General features: G+C 36.1%; 1 protein-coding gene across 3 annotated transcripts in view; it reads right to left on the bottom strand.

Moving 5' to 3' along the window:
* DMXL1 (Dmx like 1) overlaps positions 1–19,123 on the bottom strand; it is a 77,838-nt gene that overhangs the window by 3,902 nt on the left and 54,813 nt on the right. For 2 of the 3 annotated variants that reach the window (XM_064736746.1, XM_064736748.1), the window contains 15 exons: positions 17,297–17,460; positions 16,190–16,329; positions 15,768–15,853; positions 13,718–13,919; positions 12,365–12,482; positions 11,039–11,101; positions 9,148–9,234; positions 8,404–8,525; positions 8,146–8,287; positions 3,950–4,010; positions 3,335–3,462; positions 3,073–3,165; positions 2,536–2,627; positions 1,557–1,609; positions 203–420 (listed from right to left, as the gene is read on the bottom strand). In XM_064736746.1, the coding sequence (XP_064592816.1) occupies positions 203–420; positions 1,557–1,609; positions 2,536–2,627; positions 3,073–3,165; positions 3,335–3,462; positions 3,950–4,010; positions 8,146–8,287; positions 8,404–8,525; positions 9,148–9,234; positions 11,039–11,101; positions 12,365–12,482; positions 13,718–13,919; positions 15,768–15,853; positions 16,190–16,329; positions 17,297–17,460 (1,769 nt within the window). Of the gene's footprint in view, positions 1–202; positions 421–1,556; positions 1,610–2,535; positions 2,628–3,072; positions 3,166–3,334; positions 3,463–3,949; positions 4,011–4,281; positions 4,333–8,145; positions 8,288–8,403; positions 8,526–9,147; positions 9,235–11,038; positions 11,102–12,364; positions 12,483–13,717; positions 13,920–15,767; positions 15,854–16,189; positions 16,330–17,296; positions 17,461–19,123 lie in introns of all 3 variants that reach the window. The other variant, XM_064736749.1, reaches the window with a different exon arrangement.

Below are 19,123 nucleotides of genomic sequence, written 5' to 3'. Positions count from 1 at the left end.
AGAGAGACACTAAGGTTATCACTAATTAAAAGGAGGACTGCATTAAGAAGAGGTTAAGGCTGACATTTCCTAATTAAATTCAGAAATGTGAAAGTCAGAGTAAAGAACAAATGTAGTACATATGATATCTGACTGTTCCACACTTGCACAGGATTTTTTCTGAATGTACACCGCACCTCTGCTCCCTCTCCCTCATTAATACCTTTATGTTGCCTTCAGCAGATCCTGTGACAAAATACTCTTCTGTAGGATCAACAGCAATTGCTTTGACTGGAGAATCATGACTCTGGAGTAACTGTTGCTGCTGCTTTAGGCGAAGATCAATTACACAGGTAAAGCCTTTTCTGCCTCCAGATATCAACAGCTGGTGTTTTGGAGCATATGCTAGCACAGTTGCTCCACTATCATGACAGATAAAAGCTGAAAGCCAAAGGAAAGTAATTCAAATAAAACACTGTACTAACTTGCATTTTCCATCAAACCCTAATAGCTCAAGACAGTAGCAACAGTGACTTTGATGCTGCAATCCAGCTGACCACAACCAGCCCACTTATAGCAGTACCAATATACATGTTCCCCGCAGACATTCTGAAGCTAAAAAAAACCCTTCAAAATCTCTCAAATTAAACAGTTAAAATCTGTATAAACAAATTTTTTTTTATTTCCCTGTGTAATCAAAACTATTAATCCTTGACCACAAACAGATTATTTTAATAATATTCTAATAAAGTAACAGATTTGTTATTTTAAGCAATATAATTTGGTTTTTTAAGTCATATATGCCCATTTTTAAAGTCATATAGTTTCTAAACTACTTGCACAAATATCTTGCAAGTTTCCACTGGTCATTTAACTGCTAATTTGCTGCTTCTTACATTTATTTGGTTATGTCTACTCCCCTAAATGAGTGGGGAAAGTGAATGAAAATTACAATTATCACAACACAGCTTGGTATGCTGTACTTGTAGTTCAAAGGTCCTATGAATTTACATTTAGAAATTCCATGTCTCTCACATACACTTAGATACACTTAGGCATTCACCATACTTTAAGTACAAGGAGTTCACAACTCTCTGATCTCAATTCTGTATTTCAGATACTGAAATGTATTTCTTGTATTATTTGCAACAAAGTATTAGTAATAATACTTTGCAATATTATTACATAAATAAACTACTAAACAGGGCTAAATAAAACTAATGAAACAAGGTTAAATACTTTTTGCACCCCCAAAATCCAATTTAGAGGAATAACTGATCTGGAGCAGAAGCTGCCCAGAGCCTTTTAAAAAAAGAACAGCAATGTCTGGCTTGTACTTGTGATACAAGGACAGAAGGCATGCAAAGGAAGGTGCTCATGTCCATGAAACCAATCACGCATATGCACACCAAGCAATTTCTCAAGAATCTGGGTTTATACTCCCACTGGTGCACTCACACAGAACAATGAAAGATGTTTTACTGCCACTTCCCACAGTAACTCTTCCACAAAGATAGACTCACGTATACACTTTTTTATACTGTGTTTAAACAGTTTGGTTGTCGTAGTTTACTTACCATGCACCAAGCTGTTTGCAGGAGAAACCAGAGTATCCCAAAGACAAATATTTCTGTAGAAAAAAACCCATAATTCAGCAACAAATATTCAGAGGTATTTTGGACTCTTGAAAAGTCATCTGTACCGTAAAAGGGTTTGTTCAGGCATAAAGCACTGAAAGCAGACTCTCAATGATGATGTCTGAGCAGACCCTAAATTACTTCCACAGTTTATCATATGCTGCAAGAACATGCCTTCTACGCAATTATTCTACAACTGGCTATTTCCATAAACCATTTATGTTAACAGTCTTCTGTAGCTTAATTCACAGGAATGTTAGCAGGTTTTGGTATTTTTTGATCAATACTTAGTTATGAAAACAAATGAGAAATTGAGAGCCATGCAAATTCCCTAGAGCTATGCAAATTCCCTAGAGCTATAAAAATAATTTATGACAGGTTCATGTGCATAGAACAGAATAGTTCAGCTGGAAGGGGCCTAGAAGAATCATGCAATTGCCCACCTGACACTTTCAGAGCTGACCAGAAGTTCAAGCATGTCGTTAAGGGCACTGTCCAAGCGCCTCAAACTCTGACAGGCTTTGGGGACTGACCTCAAGGAAGCCTGCTCCAATGTCTGAACCTCTTGGCAATAAAACGTTTCTTGATGCCCAGTCTCATGCAAGACCTCCCCTGGAACAGCTTTAAACCATTCCCACACACCCCTCACTGGATTCCCGGCCAAATCGCTCAGGACCTCCTTTCTACTTCTCTTCCTCACAGAGAACATGAGCAGGACATTTGTGCTTCCCCATGAAACCTCCCTTAACAAGCACATGAATTTAGCTGCAAACATTGCTTCTCTCTACGGCCAAGAAAGAAATCAAGCAGAAGTACTCTTAAACTGCTTAAGAAGAATCACAAAAAAAAAACAAAGTGGGGGAAAGGAGAGAGAATATGGCATCACTTCACTTTTATGAATTATCACAATAGGTCTTACCTATTGTCAGAAGAAAATCCTGCAGTAGCTATCAACGATGATGAACTGATGAAAACAAAGTCATTGGCTGTTTTGTTATGACACTGCCATGTCTGAAAAATTGCAGTTAGAAATTTTTAATTAAAAAGGAATTATTTTGTTCAAGCAGGCAATATTAATATTAAAAAGAAGAAAAGGTGTTTCATAAGAAATTTAAAAAACATAGGATACAAAGGTACTGATATGCCTTGTAAGACTCTTAGTTTTTTATGGAAATATACTCTGCAGCCCTATGTAACTGTCCATTAATTGACAAGTGACAATTATTGACAAGTCTAAACTAACATTAAAGTTATTTCAGACCTCATGTTACATTTTCCACTCTCCACTTAACAAGTGTAATTAGAGTGTAAGAACCCGTCATAAAATACGTAACTTAAATCTTTATTAATACCAGTTAACATCCCAATGCTTGCCCTCTCCTAGCCACTCTGAAGGGAGAAAGAAGTTAGGGAATACAATGCAACTTTATGGAAACTAATTTATTATTCTGCTTACCAAATATGGCTTAGGTGAAGTTCCAGTAAGTGGACAACATTTCCAATTTGTCTGATATAAACTTATATATCCATCAGCATCAACAATTCCAAACTGAAAGAAAGTACACAGTAATAGTAAATACATAAGTATGTTTTGCAGAGAAAATATCCACAATTTTGAGAAGATACTTTAAATTAGAAGCATGTGATGTTTCTGCTAATTTGCAGTTATAGTGGAGGAGGGGAGAAGAGAAAGCATACAGAAGCATTTTGTCAGTTACCTTATTTCCTTGGTAATTGAATCGCATTCGAGTTACCCGTGAGTTGCCACCAGATCGAAAACATGTGATCTGCTGTGCATGACCCCATTCAAACATTCTCACACTTCCATCCTGAGCACCCGTCAGGTCTGCAACAGAAAATATTTACTTGACCTTTCGCAAGAGTTGCAGCTTTTATAATTTCAAGAAAACTCACACTATCTCAAAATAACTAGTGCAAAAATTATGCCATAGTGTCTGTCTTGGTGTAGGAGCAGGACGTACCACTGCAACTCAAAGTCGCATTACTCATTATTGGACGATGATTTGTATTTAAATGCTCATGAAGTAGGAAGCTATTTATATTTACTTGGAGATAATAACACATTTTTGCTACTATCTTTCATTGTAGTCACAAATAAGAGAGAAATACAGTACTTTTTGCTGTTTCTTAAGGCTATTCTACATCTCCCAATATTGTTTTTAAAATGAAAAATAGTTTCAGTAAGTATGGCCTATAAAGAAGTTTCAAAACATATAATAGACTGTTGTGCTAGTACAAAATAGCAACACACTAAAAAACAGATTACTAAGAAATATATAATCTTTCTGGTTTTTATAAGAACCTGAACTCACAATATGGCAGTGTTGGATGAGAAGCCATTCTTCTGACATTATTAATAGCTTTCTTGAGCATCTGTTCAACATAAAAAAATAGAAAAGAATTAAACAGTATTACTGAACAAAAAGCTATCAAACTAAAGAATAATTAGTGATTGCAGAGAGTTGTTTCCTACCAAAACTCCTACGAAAACAAGTACTGGGTTTAGAGATTCAGCAGTCTGTGTCTTCCAAGACTAGTGTAGATGTTAGCACTTTTGCAGCTTTATACATCTAGATAAATTTTAAACTTTTGCTTCAGAAATGTATGGATCCAAATAAAAACACTCCTTAGACTGCAGTCTTACCTCTTTTCTTGCCAATTCCTTTCTGATTCCATTAAATTTATTGGAATATTCCTGAATATTGTAAGATAAGCAAGAGAAAGGCAGAAGCATGTAAAGAAAGAGGTAAACAAACTTTAACAGAAGTAAAAAATAGGAAGGAATATATCTATTTTCAAGTCTAGCTAACTTATTGCCATTGATTGAAAAGCGGCTACTTGTGACCATCCAGAACAAGCAATATACCATGTAACTGGTATAAAATAAGTAAATAAATTTTAAAAAAATTCTTCAAATGTATTCATAATTTTGCAAACACAGATCCAATGAATTTTCAGTAGCATGCTTGCTCCTAAATTCCAAAACTGGCTTTGAGCCAGGCGTATCACTCAGATCTTTGTTTTCTCTCATTTTATTAATTCCAACTAGGAAGAACTCAATGTGCAAAGAGGACTGGAGACATTAGAGAATAACATTTAACCCCCAGGTATTAAAATTATATATTCAACACAAAAAGGGAAAAAAAGAGTAAAGAATTTTTAATCATGGAAATACATCTGTGCATGTGTTGTCTCTTCCCTTCTTTTCTTTCTATTAATGTATGTTAAAGTTTTCATTCTTTTACTCCCCAACAGCTCTCAGAAGTATCTGACTTCTTTGAGGACCCTCTTCCCTCAGAGAATTGTTGGATTTGGTTTGCTTTTACATGTATTATTTACCTCAACATTTGAGAAGGGCAAAGTAGATATTTGTGGCAGGTGCTAACTTCAAATGAGAACACATACGAAATTTTGCAGCCAGGGCACTTATATTCAACACAGCAGCTTATCACTTACCACCCACCAACAGCAAGCTGGCACTGAACCACTTTCAGTGGAAAAGACATTTAACATCTTTGAATCCAACTGTGGCTTTAAACTGCTGTAATCTTGCACAGTACTTTAACATTGCTTTGTCATGGGGCAGTAGATAGCGATGAGAAATTTCAATTATGCTGTTCTCCCCTGGCCTCCAATTATAACAGGGTGTCAAGTGGAAGGAGGCAGGAATTATAAACTTTCATGTGCTTTATAATCCTAAATATGATCTAAATATGATCAATAGAGTTTAAAAGAAATAGCTTCTAAATTATCAGTTTGCAAACAAAAAGAGGAAAAATACTCAAAAGGGAAATAATTTACTTTCTTGTATAATTTCGCTGGGTTTGTATTTGTGGAATAACCACAATCCTCTTAATTACATTTTGGAAGCAGATTTAGATCTTTCAATTCTCAAAGTTTTACCACTGTTGAAAGAAAGCCTTGTGCCCCTCAGCTCATTCCAAAACACTTTCTAAAGATAAAATATATGATCTTGAAATATATAAGTCACTTTCTTTTTCTCTAAGTACTTTAAATATCAAGGAAAAAGCAAAATAGTTTGGTAAAGTTATATATACATTTCAAAATTCAGGACAACAGAGAATAATATTCTTCAAACACTTACAGAGTGGTATGTGCACTTATAATTGCAATACTTTGCTCTCTAAACTCACAGCTTATCTTCTGAATGTGAATGGAAGAACAATTCATGTCCACTCTATTTCTTCACTAAAATGAAGGGCTGTATTGAGTTTTACAGCAACTAACTTTTACCCAGAAGCTAATGGAAGTCATCTTTCTCCATTCAACAGACAAGCATGCATCATGATCCCCTAACCCCTGCTGGATTATGCTTTGGAAAAATGCAAATTTACAGAAATGTGCCTTTGAAGGGCTACACTAACAGAACTCTTTGGTACAGTTTCTCCAATTTAGAAGTACAATTATGAAATGCAAATACTTCCACTGGTAATGTAACTGACATTTGACACTGCTAGCCCTCAGTTTGCCCTCAGAACAGCTGATGGCTAGAACACTGATTGCTTTGCTGGACAGTTGGGTGATTTGTGTCTTGAGTACATTAAGACTCAAAAAAAAAAATGTGCTTAAACTCCATCTCACCCATTGTTAAACTGTAAAATATTGGTGTCAGTCACACTGAATTGTATGACAAGCTGTTAGTAACACTCCCTGAGTTTCAGAGTTGTAGGAACATACTATTCCCTTCAGTACTCTCTCACAAACACCTCCTATAAGACCTGTGTAAACAAACTGTGCTGAAGTGTCTGACCCTCCTTACTTCCTTGTATGAGCTGTGTAAACAGGGAACAGTGAGGAGTGTCAGAAAAACTTTACAGCTAATAAAATTTTAACTCCCTGAGTGTCCCTTGCTGATGAAAGTGAAGCAAAGACAATAAGATTGGACAGCCAGTAATTGTACAAAACAATGGGCTACAACTACTAAATGGGCTGCACATTATGGAAAAGCAACAATGAGGTCAAGAATCAGCAGTATCTGAAGGAACAAAGTAGAAAACAGTAGCAAAAGAAAGGTCTTAGTGAAGCTGCTTTTCTTCCAGGTTCCAGTTCTTCCACAGCATCACTATTTCCTCCCTGAAGTTCCTATTTTTTCCTTCATTTACTTTGTCCTTCATTAGGTACCTCTGTCTTCCTTCCCTATTGGGCAGGTGCTGTTCTATTCTGTAGTGGGTTGTTGGCCACAGTCAAACCATATGCCAGACAAAATTTAGATCCAAAGTTTAACAGCAAAAGCGTTCAACACGAGCATAGCCAAATATATTTAGGAAGAAAGTTTTACAGCATGCAAAATAAAAGGCCATGTAAATACCATTTACATTAATATATTACACAATTAAGGTTGAGAAATACAGGAACACAAAGCTTCTGTATGTATATATCCATTTAAAAAATGAGAGTGACAGGAGAAAGTGGCAAAGGTATTAAAAGAATACTTGCACAAGAGACCCGATTGAAATAGCAGAGCTGCAACACTGCCACCTAGGATCAGTAGTTCCTAAAGCGAGGGCAGAGGTGTAGGTACTGGCACAATACCCACTTCTATATGTGGAAAACATTATCAATCTTATTTTGCTTATTCCTTATTTACTTCTCCTATTCATCAGCTATTTGCAAGTCAACAACAATATTAATTAACATATGGTTACTTAATTTTGCCACCAGTTATAACTTGCTTTTAATTGTTAAATGACACCAAGTACAGCCAAGTCTGAAGACTTAACATGTTCGGTTAGTTAGGAAAATTCCACTTTCTGCACCCTATGTGCAGAAGGACCGAGATACTGGTGTCTTGTATGACCATTTCAGCTCCCTTAGGTGTCTCCAAATAGGCATCTCTCAGCCAGCTAATCAACAGATCTCCATCTATGCTCCACAGGAACTAAGATAAGAATGTCAATGGCCAGGCTATAATTATCATTTGATCTGAATTAAATCTAACTTAATAGCCCTTTGCTCAGGGCCAAGCTTCATTCCAGACACAAGATCTCTTTCTGAAGCTCAGAATGAAGCTGAAGTTTATGCTTTAAATACAAGCCACCACAAAATTTCATAGAAACATTTCTACCCAATCCTTATGAATTTATGTTCTGAAACCTGCTAAATATATGCTTTTTAAATAGACCATTCAGCTTCAAGTCATTAAAGAAGAATTTATAGTCTAACTTCTTACCTAAATCCTTATTCTTTGCTTTTAGATGATGCTTTTAAAAAAAGCATGTATGAAAGCTTTGCTCGTTTAGTTGTCCCTTAAATTCTGTGCAGCATTTTAACCTATTAAGTGAATTGTTACCAAAAAAATCCAGCTTGCCTGGATTTACGACAGAAAGGTTTTATAACAGAAAGGTTATATTTACTTATATAAAGGTTGTATATATTTAAGTTATATTTATATTTGTATACTACTGCAAAATATAACAAGTAAGACTGAACAGATAAAAGGAAAGAAGTAGATAGAATACAAAAAGCTAATCTTTGACAAGTGACTTACCACAGATGCACCCCTGCCAGTTTGTGTACTACCAAGCCAAGGCATATTGATAGGTGTGCCAGGATTACTGTGAGTATAAGGAGTGCTTCCCTGAACATTTACCAGATCATCACGAGCGTGTATAACAAGGAAATCATCGGCCCTAGAGATGAAGAAAACATTTCAAATTAAGATTCTGAACAGCAACAGTAAATACCATGTTTTGTTACTCTGATTTAAGCACACTCAAGTGGGATACTGAAAACAAAGAACCTATACCCTTTATTTTCTATTTCCATATCATCATCAACCCAGGTGTAGATTTGCGTAGCTAAAATTGCAGAAACATCCAATTCTTGAATATCATGACTTGATGCTATTGCAATGCAGTTCCGATTTGCCTGCAAAAAAAAAAAAAAAAAAGAAACACATGCAGAAAGACAGATGAAACCTCAAAAATGGACTTATTTTTTTCTGATTATGGCACTGTTGCTCACAAAAATATACACTTAATTTACAAACCCCAAACATTTACATCTACAAGTCTACATACACTTATACTTGACATTTCCCTTTCAAAATTTGCATGTGGGATAGTATCACACACTATTTGCATCTTGTACCTCTCAGGCAGCTCAAGTATCTCCTTGCTTTTTTCAGACAATAAGCAATAGGTAACTATACTGTAAGGCTTGCAACCAGTCTCCCCTCCTCAAGTTTTGAAGCATTACGTGGCAGAACAGAGAAAATATAACTTCCTGTTTGACAGAAAAGGACAAATACTCCTACACACAAGCCTAAAAAAAAAAATTGAAGCCACCTCCCCCTTTGATCAATTCACTGCACAACAGAAGAAAATTTGTAGTAGGTAATTTTGAAGTGCTTTAGAGAAGGGACTGCTAAAAGTTGTAGGGGCTAAAAACAGCAGGATGGCTGGCAAAGCCTATTTCACCCAGTCACAGTGTGCCTGTGTATCAGGTGGAAAACACAGCAATTGGGTTATTCCACCTCCTTTATACTCACCTTATTGACTGCAAAAGCAGTAATGATGTCCGACTCCTTATGGATTATTCTTGCCTTGCCACCAGGGTATCCCAAATCTGTTTCTATCTATATTTAAAAAACAAGGCACATTTAAATGCAAACTTCTGTGCAATACCACTCCTTACTGAAAGTACAGAGACACAACATTACATGTGAAAATTTTTCCCCTAATTTTAATTCAAAGAAAACTCAACAAATATAGCCTGTAACAATTATACTACACCAGTTTTGTGTAACAATATAGCTTCCCATTGCCATGTTAAGATTACCACAGCAACAGAGAAAATGTAATTTGTCACACAAGCCACAGTACTGTGTTCATTTTCAAGTTCTTCAGGGGTAATGAAAACTAGCAAGGCTACATGCACCACACTGTTGATTGAAATTTTGTATTTTGATGTTTTGCTCTCAAAAAAATTTGCTAAGCTTATGATTACTCTTAGCAACCACCTTTTGCCACTGAAACTGATGAAATAGTTCAAAAGAAGGTGCAAGCAAGTTCTTGAATCGGAAAATGAATTTGAACTTCATCAGTGCATCTAATCACAATTATTGCAATTATATACATCCGGAATCCTGTACATGTCAGAACAATAAACATTTTGCTATGACTTTTTTTTTTTTCCCATGCGATCTAATGCTGGATTTGAATACTGTCTATAATTTTGTATTTTAAAAATGCAATCAGGTACATGCCAGCACACAACAGAACTCTAAACTTTACCAGCATTGTAGCAAGTCCTTTTTAAAATTAAAGAACTCAGCACTGAAAGAATTAAATTGATAGATTACAGACACAGACTGTTAGAAAGTAATTTTACAGTAAGAATAATAACACTGCCAAATTAATTGTGACCTAAGAATTCAAACTGAGTTACAAATATAATATTTAATTTAAAAAAAACCCCAAACTAACAGGCAGAACTATTTCAAGCCTCTCATCTTCAAATTCTTAATTTTCTGTGCTTTAAAAGATTTAAACAATAATATTTTACTTTAAAAACAGTAAGATTTTTCTGTGAAAGAACTGAAAAAGATCTTTTACAAAGTCTAAAAAAACAGCTGTTACAGACCAAGAAGTAGAATATCTTTTTTCAAGTCAAAACAAAATTGATACTTCGTTGATTTTTTGTATATAATGCTGGACAAAACTGCAGTGGCAAACAGATACAAAACCATTATTTGTGTCTTATGATGAACAAACCTGCACAAAATTAAAATTATTTTTTCTCCAGCCAGTTCCAATTACTGACTTGCTAATATTACATTATCACATAATTAAGATTAACAAGGTAGCCCAAGCCACAGAGGGTTCACATTTCTGTCCTCACACTAGTTTTCTAAAAGAAAGGAATATGGTATTCATTTGAGTATCTAGGCATAGTATTCTACCTTTTTAAGATGTCACACCAATCCTTCAAGATGGTTGCTAAAACACTGTTATATGGGTTGATTTGTCACCATCTTTTAAATAAGGTTCAATGAAAGCTTTCAGTAGCCAACTTGTATCATGCTAAAAATCTGATCAAAGTGCAGCTCATACTGATCAAAGGTTCTGTAAGTCCTGTGTATCATACCACTACTGAATTTTTGTCACTTGGGAAAATCTCAACTTCAGCTCTTCACTTGGCCAATCTACAGAAGTTGATAATAGATATTGTTTGTACCCGGTTGATGCAGCTAAGACAATTAAATTTCAGATAAACTCTGAAACCGTTTTAACTCAATCCCTTGCATTTCTTGAATTTTTAAGTTTGTTTGCTATGTGAGCAAAGACTTTTTTTAAAGTGAGATCAGCCCCATTTAGACAAAAAAAAAAAAAATCGTAATTATGTTAGGTCTAATAAATTTGAGGATTATTACTGTGTACCTTATTGATGATGGGGTCCTCCACCACGGAATTTTTCATGGTGTCATTGTGCTCCTCTAAGGACTTCACCAAGGAAAGAAACACCACAAAACAAAGCATAAAGATAAGACCTAACATGCATGGTATAAAGGAAATCCCCCGTTCCTTGTTGTTTACCCAAACACAGGACAACTGAAACACAACAGCATGTCTGCAAACACATGGTGCATATTTTATACAGTAAGAATAACTAACAAACTCTAAACTCTGTTTTCAGTACAGAATACACTGATTTACCTACTCTGTACTGTAACAGTACTGTGTCCATCCCAAAAGCAAAATTTCTTGAAAAATAGGCAGTCTACACTGACATTTTATCAGCAGCAAGATAGAAAATATAGCAAATTATGCTCTGTAAGGCTGTGAGCATACCTTGAAACATATAAAACATGTCTAAAATTTTCCAAAATACCTGTCCATACAGCATAACATGGCTGTGTTAACATAAGATATGGTCAGATGTGGTGCACTTTTAATGGCAAAGAGGAAAAATTTTCCTTTTAACGGCACTCTGTAGTGAACACAATTAGCCAACATTACCTAAACAAGCTAATATTTTAGTTGTGACAGGACAAAGGTTAGGTCATGCAGAACTCTCCATTTTCATGGCTTTACTAGTCATAAATATTCTTTCTCTTGCATATTTAATTTGTTCACATCTGCTTCTTTCTCCTCCATTTCTGCTATGCTACAGTTTTTCTGTAATACCAGCAATTCTTTCAAAATTAAGAGCAGCAGTAAGAAAAAGAAGGAAAGTGAGATAAAAAAATCCAAAAGCTCATTACAGAACCAAAATTAAAAACATTTAATTGCATCTGGAACAGAAAACCAACTAGACACTGTGACAAATAATCAGGGACAGAAATAATAATTGCTGCATGAGCACTCTTCTTATTAAAATTCAATCATAACATGGTAGATCATAAGCAGTGAATAAAAGCCAGGGTGACTACGGCAGGGACAAACTAGAACTTCGATACTCTGGCTCATCAGATTACTGGTTTTAATCTTTGAAATGGTCCATTTTGTCCTTCTTTTGAGGCAGCTTTTATACTGATCTTAAAGAAGAGACTGATTGTAGCAATATTGTGCTAGTTTTCATTCTACAGTCAAAGTCTGATTATTTTTGTATTTTATGAAAAAGGCACAAGTATTTTTTGCATGTGGAGTCGCTGACAAGTACATCAACCCTTCATGCAGCAGAAGTAAACAAGCCAGCCAAGTAACTTAAACGGAAGTTGACAGATTGACCTGCAATATTTTCTGAATTTTATATACCATACCAACCTCATTTAGGCATCGCCTCTTGGTGAAAATATTTCTTATAAAAGTTTCCTGGACTTCTTCCTGTTTGACCAAGTACTGCCAGAGCCTCTTCACAGACAGCGCAACATGACTGCTAGATCTACAGAACAAAGTTGAATAAATGCACCGTGCACATACTTATACAAGAGTGCAGTATTTTATATTCTAATCAAACTACAGTCAGAAGAAATGCTGAAGCAAAACTAGAGAGCTATAGACAGTATACTAAGACCAATCTGAAAGCACTTTAATACCCTCTTCCTGAGAGGAGGTGCAAAAGAAAGAAGAAATAGAGTATGTAGCATCTTCTCCTTCTATCTTGGGACAAGTGAGAAAATCTCTTTAAGAGATTACACAATGATAAGAGCAGCATACCAATTATTTATTAGTCCAGCTCATTCTTTAGAATATGAATCACTTCTGTTAAGTCCTAAAGAGTGATTCTTTCACACGGACAATGAATGACTAACACTTCCTGCTAGGAACACATCATCAGCTGTGTAACTTCTCTGAAGCATCCATGATTTTTTAGTAACAAAACTGGAAGGATTGTGGAATCAGATCAAAATTCAAATGTTTATGCTTATCCCTAGAAACGACACACTCAAGCAAGAATTATAAATACAAATACAGCTGCTATATATAGCTGCTTATGACAAGCCAAAATCCATCAAACTCTGAATTGCTTTAAATCATAATTTAAAAATAATGTCAGACAGCAGATACATGTTAAACTGATCACTTTTAAGCAATATGAGTTACTGAAAGTGTGACCATGATTAAATATTTTACAACAAAAAGCCAGACTTTCTGTATTCTGAAATCCAGAAGTGTCAGTAACACTAAAAGGCGGAAATCTATATAAAAATTACACTTCGAGAGACTGAGCACACTTTCTGGCTGAACATGCAATTATGTTAAGTCATACATATGCAAACATTATAAATAGTAAGTATTTCTTCTCTGAATTTAGGTAACAATACTGATAAGACTGTGAGGTAATTTTATTACCTCTAAAGGTGAGGGAATTATTTAATTCACTGTCACTAATCCATATCCATTATCTCTCAAGATGAATGTCTTATTCTTTATTTTTTGTCAAGCATACTTCTTCCAGAGAAACTCAGAATCCATGTTAAGCATAAGTAAAAGAACTGAAAAAAATTAAAAACTGTGGTACATTTTTCCTGCTCTTGCTTCGGACCAGAGACGCATGAAATCTGACATATACCCTTCATTTCACATAATTACCGAAGTCGCAATCTATCACTAACAACCTAATACTCAATTTATATCAAAGATATTACAGTCAGTGTTTACAGAAATTAGACTCACCTGAAAGGAGTGTTTGTAGGCTCGAGTAAACTTTTGTGTCGAAGCAATGCAGGACCAGCAGCGAGGGCAGCTTCAGAAGCATGAACTGAAATATAATGCTGAGGTGGACCCCCATACAGCTCAAGACGTCGGAGAAGAACTTGTTCCCAGCGCTGTAAAGTTTTCAAAACTGCATGGCATATCGGGGAGCTAACCGGAAGCTCTAGAAAGACAAGTAAATAATAATAAAACCCCTTCCCTTTCCGTTATAACCTTGATAACGATAATTCCAGCAGGTGAAGACTGAAGCTTATTACGAATATCTCCACAAGGAAGCTTTCTTCAAACCTCAAGTAGATATTTGCAAGTATAAAAAGATGAACTGCTTAGCGCCATTATTGCTAAAAAAAAGGAACAGATTTCTCCAGTATTGGAGAGATTATATCATGGAGTGGATCATTATGAAACTGATCCTCCTGGAAGATACCAAGGTATATGGATGACAGGCAGGTGATAAGGGAAAGAGGACGCACCTTCACAAAGGGCAAATTGTGCTAAATTAATCTGTTAGTGGCATTCTATTGTGAACTGACTGTGCTGAAGGGCAAGGAAAGAGCAACTGATGTCCTCTACTTTTAACTTCTGCAAAGCCTCTAACAGTGCCCCACACATCTTTGCCTCTCCACTGGAGCAAAAAGGATGGACTGTTTGACAGCTAAGGAACCAGTTGGATGACATCCCCCAAAGAGTTACATTCAATGGTTCAAAGTCCAAATGGAGATCAGTAACAAGTGTCATGCCTCAGGGATGTGTGTTGAGACTGGTGCTGTTCCACATCTCCGACAATGCCACGGGCAAGGGTAGTGAGACACCCGCAGGCAGCTCACACCAAGGTGAGCCGTGCAGCTGTGTCCCTGCAGGGAACGGACAGCACCCACACAGACCTTGGCAGGCCCGAGAAGTGGGCCCGTGTGACTCTCACAAGTTTCAGCAAGGACAAGTGTCAGGGCAATCACCAGTACTAAAACTGAGTGATGAACACACTGAGAGCAGCCCTGTGGAGCAGGACTTAGGGATACCAGTGGATGAAAAATTGGGCATGACTTGGCTCACAGACCAAAAAGCCCACTGCACACTGGGCTGCATCAAAAGAGCAGCCAGTAGGGTGAGGGAGGGAATTTGGCCCCTCTAATTTATTCTTGTGACACTCTACCTGGGGTACCATATCCATGAGTGGGGACCCCCCTACAGGAACGACAGGGACCTGTGGAGGGGATCCAAAGAAGGGCAACAAAAACAGGACAGTGGGCTGAAACACCTCTTCTGTGAAGACAGGCTGAGAGTGCTGTGGTTCTTCAGCCTGGACTGGAGAAGGCTCCAGGGACATAATACAGCAGCCTTTCAGTATTTAAAATAGACTTACAGGAAAGACACAGAGACTCTTTGCCAGGGCCTGCAGTGATAGGAGAAGGAGTAATGTTTTCACACCAAGCAAGTAGACTTCAATCAGATAAAAGACAGACATTATTATGATGAGGGCAGTGAGACACTGGAACTGGTTGCCAGAGAGGTTGTGAATGCCCCAGATGTGGGAAGTCATGTCAGATGAGGCTTTGAGCAACACCATCTAGTAAAAGATATCCCTGGCCACAATGTGGTGGGCAGGGTTGGACCTAGATGACTTTTAAAGATCCATTCCAAAACCAAACCATTCCATGAGACTATGAAACAAGGAGTAGGAATGATGTTACTTCAATCACAAAAAAAATTTAGTGGAAATAAATATTGTACCAGGAAATAAATATTGCAAACATGATTATGTGACTAAAAAGCAAAGAAAACATAAGTACAGGGAGACCTGAGCATTCTTTCTCACCCATTCATCTCAGCCACCCACCATGTCATTTCATAAATATACCTGCTGTATAATAAACATTATCAGAACATTTATTCCTGTATCACTAAAAAACTAAGAACTCTTGAACTAAAAGCTACCACATATGCATATTATTAAACACATTGCTGATTTTAATGTGCTGATTAGGTATGGAGAGACTCTGCCGCTTATTACCTGAAAGATCATGTCCAGCCAAAGGGTAGAAAATCTTCAAATTGTGAAGTACCAGCTGAACCATCGCCAATCTCATCAGTGACCAACTAACAAGAAAGCACTAGTAAGTGATTTACTAATAGGAAAATGATTTTCTCACTTATTCAATATTAGGTCTTAAATTTAGACCTTCAAATCTTCATTATAAACTACTGAAAACTACAAACCATACTTTAGAATATTATAGGTACTTTGAATTCAAAAATCACTACACAACATACTAATAAAATGAATAAAATAATGATTTGAAATTAACTACAGTTAGTTAACTACTGGGTAATACATAAAAATTTCAAGTAAATGGTATATTATCTCAAAAATAAAAAAGCAGAAATGCAAGCCTACACATGGCAAAATATCTTGCATTCTGAAGTGTTACTTACCTGTAAGAATTTGAATTAGAATGCTCTTGGTTATGTGAATTTGATGCAAACACATCTCCATCATTGTCTTCATCATCTTCATCACTTTCCTGACTCTCTTCTGAATCATATTCCACTCTACTTTGCGATGGAAGAAATGGCTAAAAATTTCAAAAAAATTCTGTAAATATCTTCTAGCCAACATCTCATTCTAAATTACCTTTTAAAAATTGAATAGTTACAATGCTGGAAGCTTTTTATAAAAAGCAGACATATCGTCTTACTCCATTTAGTAACATTTGGAGTTTGTACCTCATGAAAAGGATAATGGTCCATAAGCACTACATACATAAGTTAACACCTTAACTATTTTTGACATTACTGAAAAATTCTAATGCTGAAAATGAAAACGCTAACTGTTTTTGAAGTCTTATTTTATTTTCTTGCCAGATATACCAAACCAGATGTGGCACACACGAGCCTGTCAAAGAGAAGCCAAAACCACTAGGGTGTAGTCTCTTCAGTTCTTTTAAGAGCTCACAGAAATCCTCTCCTCTCCCTGATCTTATTTATGATCAGCCCATTATCATTGCCTCACTATGCTATTCAGCATTTGCATTTTCTTTTTTTGTCCAGCCTAAAATACACTTGCTTTGCTTATGTAGATAACACTTGATATAGAAATGTGTGTACAGCTCCACAGAAGTATGTAACTTTCTAGAAAGAAAGATTGGCCACAATGGACTTGGCAAGGCAACATAATTTGATTTCCAGGGAGTATGCACATGCACTTCACCCAGCTGAAAGAGCTGATAAATGCTGCTCACATTTCCTTGTTCCCCTAAATACCTGACCTGTAATTATCTACACATTTCTACACTGTAATTATAAAAATCAACATTATTTGTTCATATCATTATCTGAAAAAAAGAAACCTTAAATAACAAGAGTTTTCAAGAAAGCTGTTTCAAAAATATGTATAAGCTCCATTTTAGAAAAAGCTACACGTGAGCGATAAAAACAAGCAGATTCTATCACATCAGTACCTAGAATAATGACTAAGAGGAGAAAAACTACCAATTCAGAAGTGATAGAAGGCACTTAGTTGTCAAAACAGCAAAAAATTACCTTTGCAATGAAATAATCCCAGATGCTAAGCTCAGGAGGGATAAATCTTTCTTTGTAAGATGATGATTGCTGGTCTACCAACGGCAATGCAGGCAACTGAGAACTCTCTTTTGCAGAGGTTTTTGATGAAAGCCTGTAATGTTTTTGCTGTTTCTCTCCATCATCTATGTGAAAAGAAAATAGGGTATGTTGCTTTAAACCTTCTGCTCTACCTCCTTATTGCTTTTAATAAACAGATTTGTAATGAAAAGTAAAAATTTCCATCATGACAAGTTTTCAGAATTCCACCTTAGCATTTATGTAACAACTAAACACAGAGCATTTTAATCCTCAAATACATAAAACTAATATCTAACTAGAACTCCAGAATGTAAAAACTCCCTGCAAATAATACACTCATAACCGCATGAGAAGATCTCTTCTTACAAAGGTGACAAATATTATTACTCAAGCCAACAATCTTGCAAAACTAAATTACTTAATAAGAACTACTGAATATGATTATGTTAGCTTTTAAGACAGGCCAGGAGACTTGTTTTTCAGAATATATACTGCAAATACATAAGCTTGCCATTCCTGCTCCAACTTGTAACTCCATGTGTCCCTCTAGTGGAGATCTGTATTTTTTTCTAAGTAGTACAGTTCTGCTAAATCCACATGCCCTGACAATACATTTCTTCAGCAAATACAAAAGATAACATTTTAACTAACACAATCTAATATACAACTTATTAAACAGGGAAGGATTAATTATTTGCAGTAACACCCACAATCCAAGAAGCAGCGAGGTCCCCTCGCTTGCCCCAACACTGACTTCTTTCAAACTAAGAAGTGTGAAAAGTTTTATTTTCATTCTTGATTATTACAGTACTGAAGGAAATACCTCATTCAAGATTTCAGGAATATCTTAACATATTTGTATCCCCTCATACCCTGCAATACTTCTGGATCTTGTTAGGAATCATACTCCAATACAGCCTTTCTATTAGTAGCGGAGGAATGATACCAACTGCCACTTGTTACCAACTGTCAGTGTTCTGACTCTCCAGAACACATCAGAAGAGAAAGCAACAAGGGAGAAAAGAAATTACATTTGGAGATTTGTTGGCCATCTTTTGTAACCAAGTAAATGGACTTGAATCAACTTCCTACTTGATTGTAGAAGGTGGAGCTTGTGTTTGTTTTGTTGCTGTTGTTGTATGGTTGGGGTTTTTTAAAGATTTTTTTATTCTGTTTTCAAATAGATACATGGCATGTGCAGAAATCAGTTTCTACAGTGAAACCTAAGAGTGGTTTTAAGACTTAGGTAAAACAAAGAAAGCTTAAATATGAAGATAAAAAGGAAATTGATTTTTTGAACATCATTTAGGAGTCCACAAAACCTGGAACACTGATTTAGCTGAGTCCATTTTCTTAAGCAGAGAGGAGTATGGGCTACCTTAACAGCAGCAGTAAGTATGAGCCAAGAAAGTAATTCTGTAGGTTTAAAGAGCTCACCTGAGGGACAGATATCTCTATCACTGAGTTCAAGCACCAACATGTTGGGCCAGACCAGTTGCAAGAATGAACTCACATGAACATCAAAACTAACAACTACTGAAGCTTCCAAAACTACCTTCTCCTATTAATAATGCTGAGATGGCAAAAGGAGAGCCAGCACACCTATCTGTTCCTGGAGTAAACTACCATGAAGTATTTCCTATACCCTTATTTTTTTAGTGTTTTATCCACAAGAGACTTTCTGCGTCTTGATAGGTGCCTGAAAGACAATGTCTTTCAAAACTCTTATGGGTATTCCAGTCACTTGAAAAGATAAGGTCTAACAGT

This window comes from Zonotrichia leucophrys, chromosome Z (assembly GCF_028769735.1).
Source record: "Zonotrichia leucophrys gambelii isolate GWCS_2022_RI chromosome Z, RI_Zleu_2.0, whole genome shotgun sequence".
Lineage (NCBI taxonomy): Eukaryota > Metazoa > Chordata > Aves > Passeriformes > Passerellidae > Zonotrichia > Zonotrichia leucophrys.
The sequence above is the reverse complement of the archived record's forward strand: the minus strand, read 5'-3'. Positions and strand labels throughout refer to the sequence as shown.